The 12,255-nt window shown below is 45.0% G+C and overlaps 1 protein-coding gene across 6 annotated transcripts in view; it reads right to left on the reverse strand.

The window, feature by feature from the left end:
- Positions 1-4,764: 4,764 nt before the first annotated feature.
- The window catches only part of ARHGAP40 (Rho GTPase activating protein 40), a 39,703-nt gene continuing 32,212 nt past the window's right edge, over positions 4,765-12,255 (reverse strand). For all 6 annotated transcript variants that reach the window (XM_063172192.1, XM_063172191.1, XM_063172190.1 and 3 more), the window contains exons 9-15: positions 11,531-11,690; positions 10,752-10,834; positions 9,775-9,981; positions 9,375-9,515; positions 8,354-8,514; positions 7,542-7,597; positions 4,765-7,206 (exon numbers count right to left, since the gene is read on the reverse strand). In XM_063172192.1, the coding sequence (XP_063028262.1) occupies positions 7,100-7,206; positions 7,542-7,597; positions 8,354-8,514; positions 9,375-9,515; positions 9,775-9,981; positions 10,752-10,834; positions 11,531-11,690 (915 nt within the window). In that variant the 3' untranslated portion in view covers positions 4,765-7,099. The remainder of the gene's footprint in view (positions 7,207-7,541; positions 7,598-8,353; positions 8,515-9,374; positions 9,516-9,774; positions 9,982-10,751; positions 10,835-11,530; positions 11,691-12,255) is intronic.

Consider the following 12,255-nt stretch of genomic DNA (forward strand, 5'->3'; position numbering starts at 1 on the left):
TGTGGCTGTGATGGTCTCACCCAGCATGTGCGGGCAGACCTCGGTGAAGTTGGCAGGAGCAGCAGCTCCATCCTCCTGAGGACCCGAGGCTGACACAGACCAATTGTGTTATGCTACCTCCACACATCTCACGAGCACTGCCACCCCTTTCCTGGGCAGCCTGTTCCATTCTTTCAGGGAGGAAATTTTTCCTATTCTCTAATTTAACTTCTCTCATTTTTTCCTATTCTCTAATTTTCCTATTCTCTAATTTCCTCTGACACAACTTGAGGCCATTTCCTCTTCTTTTGTCACTTGTTACCTGGGAGAATAGACCAACCCTCACCTGTTTATATCCTATCCAGTAGTTGTAAAGAGGGATAAGGTCCAGCCTGAACCTCTTTTTCTCCAGGCAGGACAACCCCAGCTCCCTCAGCTTCTCCCCATATTCTGCTCCAGATGTAGCAGATCTGCCCTTTCCCAGTTCATTTCCCAGCAGGGCAGAACCCAGTGAAACAGAGCATTTCCTTGGCCCTCCAGCATCTCACCTCCTTAATGGATCGCCCTCAGTTCAGGTGTGGATGTGACACAATCCTGGTGTGGCCAGGCAGGGACAATGGGTGACAGCACATGCAGTGTCAGATTATCAGACTGCACAGACACACCACAAAAGCTTCAAGAGGTGTTGGAATCCTGGATGCTGAGAATTTTAAACTTTCTGTGCTGAAATGCACAGACTGGCAAGAGAGAACTGCATTTGAGCTTAGGCTGTGGAGAAGAGTTATCCAAAATTGATGGATAGCACTGGGATTACAGGTGTGGAGTTTGTTACAAGTGTATAATATCACAGGGTGGAAAACCTAGAGTTTGAGGTTTTAGAATATAGAAATAGATATGAAGCAAGATGGAGGTTTTAGGGCAGAGGCAGGTTGTTCTTCTTTACCTTCTTCTTCCTTCTTCTCCATGGGTTTGGTTGATGTTTTGTAATTGGACTGAAAACTCCACACTGGGCTTCGAGGAACCAGTTATTGGGTTAAAAGGGAAAATAATCCAGGTTTCAGTGCTTAATTGGATAGTTTGGTCTTAAAAGACCTTGTACCAAGAGATTGTTGGCCATTTTGTTCCTTATTAATGAAAGGCTGCAGAACTCATGGTTGTGAAGCTGTTTCACTGATAAGAAATAATAAACACCTGAGTCCAAACATGAACTACCATCTCAGGTGCCTTCAATCCTGACCTCAAGAAACTGACAAAGAGGGACAAATCCCTATCACCAAATGCTTCTCAGACAGCACATGGCTCTGGAAGGAGAGCTGGGCATGAGTGATTCCCACATCAGTGGGTTGGGAGGATTCCTGGAGCTAAAAGCACAGATACCCTCAGACCCCAAAGCAACATGAGGAGCAACAACCGGGGAGCTGGAGACGGTGATATCTGCTCAACTAAAGACAACCTAAGGAATAAATCTTACTTTCAAAGGCATCATAAATTCTGCAAACAACCTGGTAAGAGTCTCAAGTGAGCACAGCACCCAGGCAATCCAACCCAGCCCTGCTGGAGGGGGAGGATTTAACCCAACAGCCCACCTGGCTGCTCACCCGCTGCCTCTGAGCTGCAGAAATGCAGCGTGGGTGCCTCTTTACCGGAGACAAAATTGCCTAACAAGAGACAATTATGTGACATTACCATTAAAAGCAGTGTGTGACAAAAAAAAAAGCTCTGAGTCGGTGTATCCTGAGGTCTGCAAACCCCTTTCTCTACTTTTGTGCTAAATAGGTCTCATTTAGCCCATTTGTTCTGTCCCAGGCAGGCAAAGCGAAAGCAGGGTTGATCGATTTGTTAATTACAGTAATTTTATCTTAAATAGAGACAGCTGAGTGTTCATCAAGTCACAACTCTGCCTGCTACCGAGAGCCCTACCCCCTGCTCAATAATTAGGGATAATAAGTGGCTCATAATAAATGCAACCCACAACAACACTGAGCTCTGAGAGGGTGATGCAGAATCAGGAGGACTATTAGGGAACCCCCAGGTCTATTTCTCCTTTTGAAGAAAACGATGTAAAATCTTTAATTGTCTCTCTTGATAGCCTGAGACAGCTCTGCCAGTTTGTTGTAAGTAAAAGGCAATTATTGCACTTTGTGGTGTGCTTGTGTCCAGAGAAGGCTGAACAGGGTCACCAGGGCAGGTAAAGGTGGCCCTTTCCTCCTGCACTGACTGGGTGCATGCAGAAAGCTGAGGTGGGAGGTGGCACCAGTGGGTTATGGATAGCCACACTCCTTGGGAATTCTATAACTCTGGGTAAGGCTTAAAAAATGAAGTTTCAATACAAGGCATCAGCTGGGAGCTTCCATCCACACACAAGGACAAACAAGGGATATATTCAGCACTGAGGGCTCATCTCACCCTTTCAGCACAGAAAGGACATGCTGGCAAAAGCTGAAAGCAAGGGAAAATCAACCTGTCATCCTCATCCTGCACAGGATAGGGAATTTCTGAAGCAGGTCTCTACTACAGCCGGCCAAGAGCAAGGTTTGGGATGAGTGAGGTGAAGGCAGCAGAACCTGTGTGCCTCTGTGTCTATTCCAAACCCTGAAAAACAAACAAAATTACACACAACCCACAGAGGTACACCCTCACCCTGCATTTCTGTTGGGTTTCTTCCTCTTTTCCTGCTTTATCTCCTGGGAAATTACCCCTGCAACTTCACCAGCTAGAAAAGTGCAGAGGGCCAGTATGGTCACAGAGATGCAGACATCACCCCTCCCAAGGACTGAGGAGCAAAGGAACACCTTCCTCCACTCCCATTCCTTGGGCCAGCCCCTGGCCAGGGCTGGAGAGCAGAGCTTAGTGTGGAGGGAAAGGTTCAACGCCCTGAGCTCAGCAGATCCTGCCAGGTCCAGGGGTGGGGAAGGACTTTGGCAGGGGAGGTCCCCCCTCCTCACTGTCCTGGGGAAGGACAGCCAGCACAAAGCTGCTCTGCCACCACAAACAGCAAAAACACCCATACAAACCTGAGACTGGAGAGATTAGAGACTGCCCAGGCCCTTTCCCAGCTGGTAAGGCAGTGCAGATGCACATTTTCTCTTCCAGTGACTTACAACATTGAACTTCAGCCTCTGCTTCCCCCCACAATGAAGACATGTGCAGCCCTCATGTGCAAACAGCATTTGGAGAGAACTTCAGGGTTCCATCCTCTCAGCATGCAAAACCACTGATGTCATTTGTCTTGTTTTCAGCACTGGGGAGTGCATGGGGGTAAAGAAATAGATTTAATCAAATGCAGTTGTATTTTATTTACAACAATAGCTGCTGTCACTTACTTTGCTCCAGGAAATGCATTTACTTGTGACATTTCCCTCCAAGAGTTGAAGCTTCACTTATTGCTGTGAATACTCTGTATTCTTGCAAATACTTAAGGCAAACTACTTTTAAAAAATCATTATTATTGATATTTCAGTTCCACTTCATCCACACCTACATTCAACCAGCATTTGCAAGATTCTTTTGTGCTCTGTCCCTTATCTCAGCACAACATACAGCTGCATTCAGAATAAATCCTGGGCTCCTGTTCTGAGCAGGGGAGAGCTGTGTAATGATCAATCACAAAAGCCCTTGGGCATGGGAGAGATTAGCACTTTGATACCACTGAAGATGAATGGGTGGGGTGAGTTTGATAAACTGGTGTTTTCCTCAGATAATTGCTCTGGAAGATTTTTGAAGCTGCTTGGATCCTCCTCCCCCTTTCTTTTTGTGTCTAAGTAGGAGAGCAAGCCCTGCTTTTCCAGCAGCACTGCTGGACAGGACACTGCACTGCTTTTAAACAGCTCCCAGTGATTCATTTCATCACTATTGAACACTTTTAGTCGTGATTTAAGCAAAGATCCAGGCTGGATTCCTGCTATTCTTGGCTGCTCCAAGCCCCTGAGCACAGCTGAGCTGAGCAGGACTGAGGGGTGGGAAGGGGATTTCTTGTGTCAGTGTTCACAGGGGTTCTACGTTGAGGGAAGAGATGGAGACCTGACTCCATATCTCAGAAGGCTCTATTTATTATTTTATTATATATATTACATTAAAACTATACTAAAAGAATAGAAGAAAAGGTTTCATCAGAAGGCTGGCTAAGCTAAGAATAGAAAGGAATGAATAACAAAGTTTTGTGGCTCGGACAGAGAGCCTGAGCCAGCTGACTGTGATTGGCCATTAATTACAAACAAACCAACATGGGACCAATCACAGATGCACCTGTTGCATTCCACAGCAGCAGATAACCATTGGTTACATTTTGTTTCTGAGGCCTCCCAGCTTCTCAGGAGGAAAAATCCTAAGGAAAGGATTTTTCATAAAAGATGTCTGTGACAATTTCTCACAGGATACGGACACATTTCCTCAAGCTGAAATCTTGAACCACTGCTCTTCTTCCTTCAGAAGCCCTTGGTACCTACCTTCTGCTCCCATCCACATTTCCCTGGGCTTTTCATACCCAACACCAACCAGCTTTTCCTCCTTCTGGAGCATCCTTCTGCAGCAATGCCACAGGACCAGCCAGAGAGGAGCTGCTCCTGGAGCTGTAACACAAAACTCATCCTCTTCATCCCTCTTCAGGCACGAGGCAAATCCTGCTGCATTCACAGATGTGGTGCCATTTCCCTTGTTCTCAAGCACTAATGAAAATGCAGCCAGGAGATTTTACTGTGTTTTTATTGTTCCACTGAATAAATGAAATTTAAATACAGAATTTAAAAAAAAATCATAAAAAAGGTATTAAAAGCCATCCTTCAGGAGTGTGTTGCACATCATTGACTGAAAAATTTACTCTTTTTGATACAAAGATAGGAAAAAAATTTAAAAGCATATCTATCATCTGGAAAGAGCTGTTTTATTTATTTTTTTAACATTTCTTTTTACATTTAAACCTGATATTTATCTCATGAGAATCTCCCATTAACCTTGCTTTTCACAGCACTGATTCACATTATTTGGTGTTCAAAAAAACCCCCTTATTTGCAGTTCACAGCAGCAGTGATGCAGTCTTGACCCCTCAATACACATGGACAGAATATTGAATAAACCAGCACGTGAGGGGTGGAAAAAATGCAGCATTGTGTGATTTGCAGGGTGCAAAGGAACTTTGAGCTCACAGTGATACCTTTGGTACTTCTCAGGGTATTACATCTCTGGCATTTCCTCTTTGCCGTCTTTACTCCATCACTGCCACAAAGAATTCCAGAAGGGATGCTGAACAGGTACCTTTGGTTTTAAAAGCCCCAGTTTCAAGCAGCTTGATCTTTCCAGAGACATCAATCACTCACTCAGAATCAGGCTCTTTCAGGCACAATTTAAGCCCTGTAAAAGAGGCATCTCAAGAATTGTTGACACCTGGGGGAGGGTTGGGAGGTTCTATCACAGGTTCTTAAGAAGACATCCATGAAGGTGATCCAGCCAGTCAATGCATCTGCATCATCTCAACCAAAAAACAATAGACACACTCTCTAATAGATGAATAATTTTAAGATATCTGCACCACTCACACAGAATTCACAGAAAGCTGGGAAGGATTTGGACTGTGGCTCACCTGGTCCTCAAGGATCTCAGCCACCAAGAGGATTTAACCACACAGACAGAATAATCACAGAGTGAAGAACAGAATCTAGGAGTTTGAGATAATGAATAGGGGGAAAAGCTACATTTCATCCTGGGGAAAAAAAAAAAAAAAAAAGGAGAGGAGGGAAAATTCAGATTGCAATGGAAACAAACTCCTCTAACAAAAGAAATAATACTGGAGATTGTCACTAGTGCAGCTGGGATTTGGCAAATGAAATACTTTGAGTACACACTTGCAGGGCAGCCCTGCTTCTGCCACATGAATAAATATCCAACCATGTTTACAACAAACAGTATTTAGAGAAAGGAGTCCACATTTCCAGCCAGTCTGGGTGTTCCACCTCTCACACTGCACTGTGGGGTCCCTCACATGAGGTATTTCAGCATCACCCCCAAGGAAAGCAACATTTCTGCACCCTCCTCACAGGCAGGGTGCTCCTGGAGCTGAGGCTGGATGATGATGATGATGATGATGATGATGAGGATGATGATGATGATGATGGGGATGCAGCAGCAGGTGTGAGTCACTTGCTCTGCCCTCACTGTCCAGCCCACAGTGCCCAGGCTGTGCTGGGTGCAATGGGAATGTGCAGCCAGAGCAGTGGGGGCTCAGCTCAGCTCAGCACCTCACAGCTCAGGGGAGTTTGCTGATTTTGAACAAACACATTCACACAGAATCTTCCAGAAAGAAGTCCAGTTCACGTGGCCAGGTCTGATTTCCAACCTCACATCAGCTTCAGCATATTTCCTGTGTTGTCTGTTGATATTTAGCTTGTCCATCAAAATAAATGCATGTTTGACCCTCATCAGTGGCAATTTGGGTGTGCATTAGCAACATGGGACAGGCACCTTCCTGTCACACTGCACATCTGAAAGGCTGCTGCATTTTCCATACCTTTTTTCAAGGAAAGTTCTATTTTTGTGTTGCAAGTATGTATTTAACTGCAGTCATGAAATACATGATGTGCTGGTGTCACATCCCATCTGGCCTTTTTGGAAACATCCTTTTTCATTCTTCAAAGAACAGAACAGGAGCTTAACAGTGAAGCCCAGGATCATAAAATCCTCTGGTGAAATGCCACAGGCAACCATGGACCTTACCCAAGGGATGTCCTTAGTACCACTGCAGCATTTGACTGTCTCTCCCCCAAAAGAAAGAGCAAATCCAGGATGCACAAATGCCTTCCACCATATTCAAGATCATCTTTTTCTTCTTCAGTTCCATCTTTGCTGCACAACCACCACAGCTTTGCCTTCAGGGTTTGTTTTGGGGGATATTTTGTTTAGGAACAGCCTAAACAAACTAAATTCCCCCTGCAAACTCTGCTACACCATGATAATTGCTGTTTGTTTCAGGCCACTGTGCTCTCACTGCAGCTGCCATGGAAGCAGTTCATAAAGGTGCTTTTCCTCCCAAGAAGCAAGCAGTGTCTGCTCTGACACTACAACAGGAAAGTCTCTATTTCCACACCTTCCAAACACTGCAACCAAGTGCTTTGTTTCGCTCCTGTTTTCCTTAGAACATCCGAGGGCAAGATGGGTTTTGCTTAATTATCCACTCAGCATGGGGGTTGATGTGGTACAAGTCCAAGAGGTAAGTGTCTGGGTCCAGGCAATGTTCACCTGTTAAAACAAGAAAAGACCCACATTTTTAAATATCCTTAGTCCTTTAGCTGCTAGATTTGGTTTTTGTTTGCTTTTACCCCCACCTAAAAACTAGGATTTGTTCACATTCATTTCCATGTTATCTTTCAGAAGCATTTCCACAAATCTGAGCTAATTGCTTTGAGAGGAAAGAGGGAAGATGTACATTAGATATTAGGAAGAAATTCTTCAGTCTTGGGGTGGTGAGGCCATGGCACAGTTGCCCAGAGAAGTTTTTTAACTACCTCCTAAAAGAAGCTAAGCATAAAAACTGGATATCAGAGTCCTTATTTTCAGCTACCATTTGTACTTACCAATATTGCCTCCCACTTCATACAAGAGCAGGTTTGTGCACTCTGTGGAGTTGTTACTGCAGAAAGAAAACCACACTGAAGGTTAAATCTCTGCAAAGACAGGTTGGGTGGTTTAGTAATATTCCTTCAAAAGGGTTGTTTGTGGTTCAGAGGCCAGCAATGATCAGAGGCCATGGGACAGAGGCCATGCACAGTGCAGGGCACCCAAAATTGGCAAAAAGGAAAACAAGGCAAGCTGTTGGTGAGCTGACCCATATCCAGCCAACTTCTCCTCACCCTCCTTTCCTGGACCCCTCTGGGACACAGGAGAGGCACTGCCACATCACCCACCAAACACAGCCTGCAGGAGCTGGGACAGGGGCAGGAGCTCCTCTGCTCCTTTTCTGGGTTAGCTCAGCAATTCACCACAGGAGCACAGGAGGGGATTGCACAGTTTATTTTAGGAAATCCCTACATTAACATAAGCACGCTGGAATTACTACTCCAGGCAGTGATACAGGTGATGGTTTTGTGCAGGAAGGCTGGAGGGGGTTTTGCTTGTCAGGATCAATGTTGTTGCCTTTTCCCTTCCCTTCAGCAAGGATTCTGGAGTTCACTTGGTGTCCAGCAGCCCAGAGGGCACCCCTGACCTCCTGACAGTCTGAGCATTGGGTGGAATCACTCAGAATAAAATTTGCCTTCCATCCAGCTCCATTTCCTAAGCTTAGAACAGAGAACAATCTCTCCTCACCTCCATCTCAAGACAGAAAGCAGCAGCCAGACCACTCAGTCCTTTTTTCTTTTTTAAGCAGAGAAAAAAAAAAGCCATTTACCACTTGAGGAGGTTGACAGTGTTAACAATATTCCAGCCATTCTGGCACAGGTTCTTCTGAAACTGCCTCAAGACATCGGCAACCCTGGTTGCGTTGTTCAAGTGCACCTCCAGAGAGTCCTTCAGGAGAAGTGAGGCGTGGACTTTCACAACCTTGGAAGGCTGAACAAGGCAGGCAAAAAAGAAGAAAGTGCTTAAAGGAAGACTCTCATCAGCCAAAACATTAATTTTCAAAATAGATTGGAGAGTGTGCAGAATTAAACAAGAATTTGGGCTTGTTTCTTACAGTACAGGTTGAATGGAAGCACCAAGGTGAGCATTGTGAATAAATCATCAATGTTTTGTGTTGAGGCCACGAGAGGAGCCCTGTGCTCTCCATCAGCGTGTGCTGCTGCTCTCTGCTGTTCAAACACAGCACTGACACAAGCTGGGAGGAAAATGGGATTTGTCAGAAAGAATTCTGACAAACTGTTTGGCACGAGTGTGAACGACTCTTCTGAAATTCATTTAAATTACTTGGAAAGGAATTTAGAGATCTGGGTTGCAGGCCTCTGAATTTCAGAAAGGTCCTTTCCAAAGAAAGGAAGCACCAAGTGATGTGTCATTTTAACAGACATTGTAGAGCAAAAAGAAAATTAGGCAATTCCCTGCATTTATGCTTCAAAAAATGAAAACAAGTCTGCTTTTATCAGAGCAGACATATCTGCTCCAACACATGGGGCACTCAAAGCCATAAGAATTCTGCTCTTAACATGGGGGAAAATAAAATTTCTGCTCCTGATCTCTTCCCTGCTCTTAACCAAGCGTTTTGCAGCCTGAAATGTATTTAGTGCTCTTGCTGTTGAGATCAGGTTTTGCCACAACCTGGCCAAAAGCATCTGGGAAACTGTTCCTCATTATTCTGATTTTTTTTCCCTCTTGCTCTTTTCAAGGGTATCACCCCTTTCATCTTTCTGGGTTCTCAGTTAAATATTTGACACTGCCACACAGGGGTTTTGTTTTTTCCCCAAGCCCTAGCTCACCTCTCCCTGGTTCTTTTCCACCTTGTCTTTATCAGCGTGAATCTTGCGCAGCAGATTTTTGATCCGCTTGTCACAGAACTGGTACCTTCTGCTGTTGCTCTCGTTCAGCTTTCTCACCTGAGCCACCAGAAAAGAGGAGACCTGGGCAGGGGAGAAGGGTGAAAACAGGAATTAAATCAAGCAGAGATAAGGAGGTCATTTAGGAACCTGATCATCACTTTAGCTCCGTAAATAGACAAGAAAATCTGTATACCTTTAGGTAGCCTTGGAATTCAGCCAGAGGTTTTGCTCACAGCTGTGTAATTCCTCTGAAATTCCCTAGGCTATCCCTTTCCTTATCCCAATTCTAACAAGACCAAGACACTGCTTCCCCAGGCCACCAAATTCTTGTGAAACTCACAGTCCAGAGCAGGTCCTGGTAATGGATCATCATCCGCACCACGTCAGCCGCCCCCTCCGCCAGCTGCTTCTCCTTCCCCTCGGGGATCTTGTTTGGCAGCCCCTTGTGCATGAAGAGGTTTGGGGCCATGACTGTGGACACGTTCCAGAGGTTCATTTTGTTGTTCTTTTCCCTGGCAACCACCTTGCTGAGAAACTCAAGAAGGGCCTGAGAAGAGGGAAAGAGATGTAAGCCATCCATTACTGGTAATGCTCAAAAAACTACCCTGGCAATTGCTGGAGAGATCATTAATTAGCACTTTTTCTTGATATAGATCAGCAAATCCCATTTCTCTAGTCAGGAAGTGGAGTGAGCAATTTCTAATACTAGGATAGCAACTAATAGCCACACCAAGAGAGGTTTATCTATTATTTCTGAATCAGGAAAAACAGTCTGTGTGGGAAACAGATGAGTTTTTACTCCTTGGCAGGTGGTAATTTGTAAATTCTAGCTGTAAAAGTTTCTGAATCCAAAGATGAACCCCTCCTTTCCTTCAGTGTCCCCTCAAAGCCATTCCCAAATGTAGAAAACAAAATCTTTTAGGATTATCTCTTTCACCTCACAGTTCCACCAGAGCCGTGACAGATCATCTTTGACTGAATTATACATTCCAGTGCTCATGATAGATCATCTTTGACCGAATTATATATTCCAGTGCTCTAAATGAAGTGTTCAGGGTGCTAAGTCAGCCTTACCTTTAATATATGGGAGCTGAACTATTGGGGAAGAAAAGAAAAAAGGCAGCAACAACCACCCCAGCTCTTATAGAGCACAGAAAGGCAGAGGTGATGACTATTTAAAAGTCATATAACTGTGGGTATGGCTTAGTGGTCAACCTGAAGTGCTGGGGGAATGGTTGGACTCAGTGTTTTTAAGAAGGTTTTCTTCACTTTAAACAATCCTGTGTTTTACCGGCTAAATCAAAAGCAAGCAGTTACCTTCAGAGTGTTTCTGTTGGACTCTGGAAGAATCAGGATCAGGAGGTTTAGAGCTTGCAATCTTTGCTTCAGGTCTGGAATATCTAGAAGGAGAGTAACAACAGGACAGAGGATTCAGGTTTCTGACCCTTCTTTTTGAGTGCAGGAAACCTCCAAGGAATGAGGCAATTACTTGTTGAGTGGTTGGTCATCTAGAATTTAAGACCTTGTTTCACAGAAGCAACTCAAACTCATACTGTCCTTGAGAAGGGAACTCCCCATGTTTTTGAAGACTGACTCATTTGCTTTAGCTACACAATCAACCAGCAGCCCTCATGCTCTTGAAGAACAGCAAAAGAACACATAACTCCCCATTTTTTGAACAAAGAACTTGTGCACTCAAGATTAACACATCCAAACTCCTAGTCTGCCCTTTGGGATCATAAATCTCTAAGGGGAACACACACACAGCTCAATTATTAATCCCACCAGTGAACAAAGAAATGTGCTTGCAGAACAGCACATCACCTGCAGGCTGTGTGCCCTGGCCAGCTCCCACTGCTCAGTCTAGGCGTCACTACTGATCAATTTGTCCTGACAAATGCAGCAACCTTGCAGGCTGCAGTGACACAGAACTGAAGCCCCAGCACAGCGCTGCTGCAGAAAGGCGCCTTCAACCCATCACCAGTGACTGCAACCCTCAGCTGTGCTGTGCTGCCATCACCGCAGGCTCCCAGCACCCCTGCCAGGGCAGCTCTGCACAGCCCAAAGTGGTGCTGGCAGGCAGGGCAGGCACTCACTCTGAACAGCAGCAAAGGCAGGCAGGTACTCTGCAGTCAGCAGCGGCGCCGGCAGCTCGCGGATGAACCTCTTGAGCAGCCCCGACACGTCGTTCTGGTGCACATCATCCCAGCGGAACAGCCCGCTGTAAAAGTCCCTTTCCAGCTTCTGCTCCAGGCTCTAGCAGAAAGATGGAATTTTTCACATGCTTTAGTGAGCAAATGTGAGGGAAATTTTATGGCTGAGCACTGGGAGGGTGAGGCATTGAGGTAAAATGGTGCAGAGAGCCTCAGCTTGTGACGGTGTTCACAGGGGTTTTCAGAACGGGGAGGAGACAGAGATCTGACTCCATGTTTCAGAAGGCTTGATTTATTATTTTATAATATATATTACATTAAAACTATACTAAAAGAAAAGAAGAAAAGGTTTCATCAGAAGGCTAGCTAAGAATAGAATAGAAAAGAATGATAACAAAAGCTTGTGTCTCAGAGAGTCTGTGACTGGCCATCAATTACAAACAAACCAACATGAGGTAATCACAGATCCACCTGTTGCATTCCACAGCAACAGATAACCATTGTTTACATTTTGTTCCTGAGGTCAGTCAGCTTCTCAGGAGGAAAAATCCTAAGGAAAGGATTTTTCATAAAAGTTGTCTGTGACATCAGCACACGCTGCCGTATTTCCCAGCATTGAGTGTTTGTGGTTGTACTGGGGAGGGGATGAGAGAATTCAGGTCAAACAC

This window comes from Melospiza melodia, chromosome 19 (genome assembly GCF_035770615.1).
Source record: "Melospiza melodia melodia isolate bMelMel2 chromosome 19, bMelMel2.pri, whole genome shotgun sequence".
NCBI lineage: Eukaryota > Metazoa > Chordata > Aves > Passeriformes > Passerellidae > Melospiza > Melospiza melodia.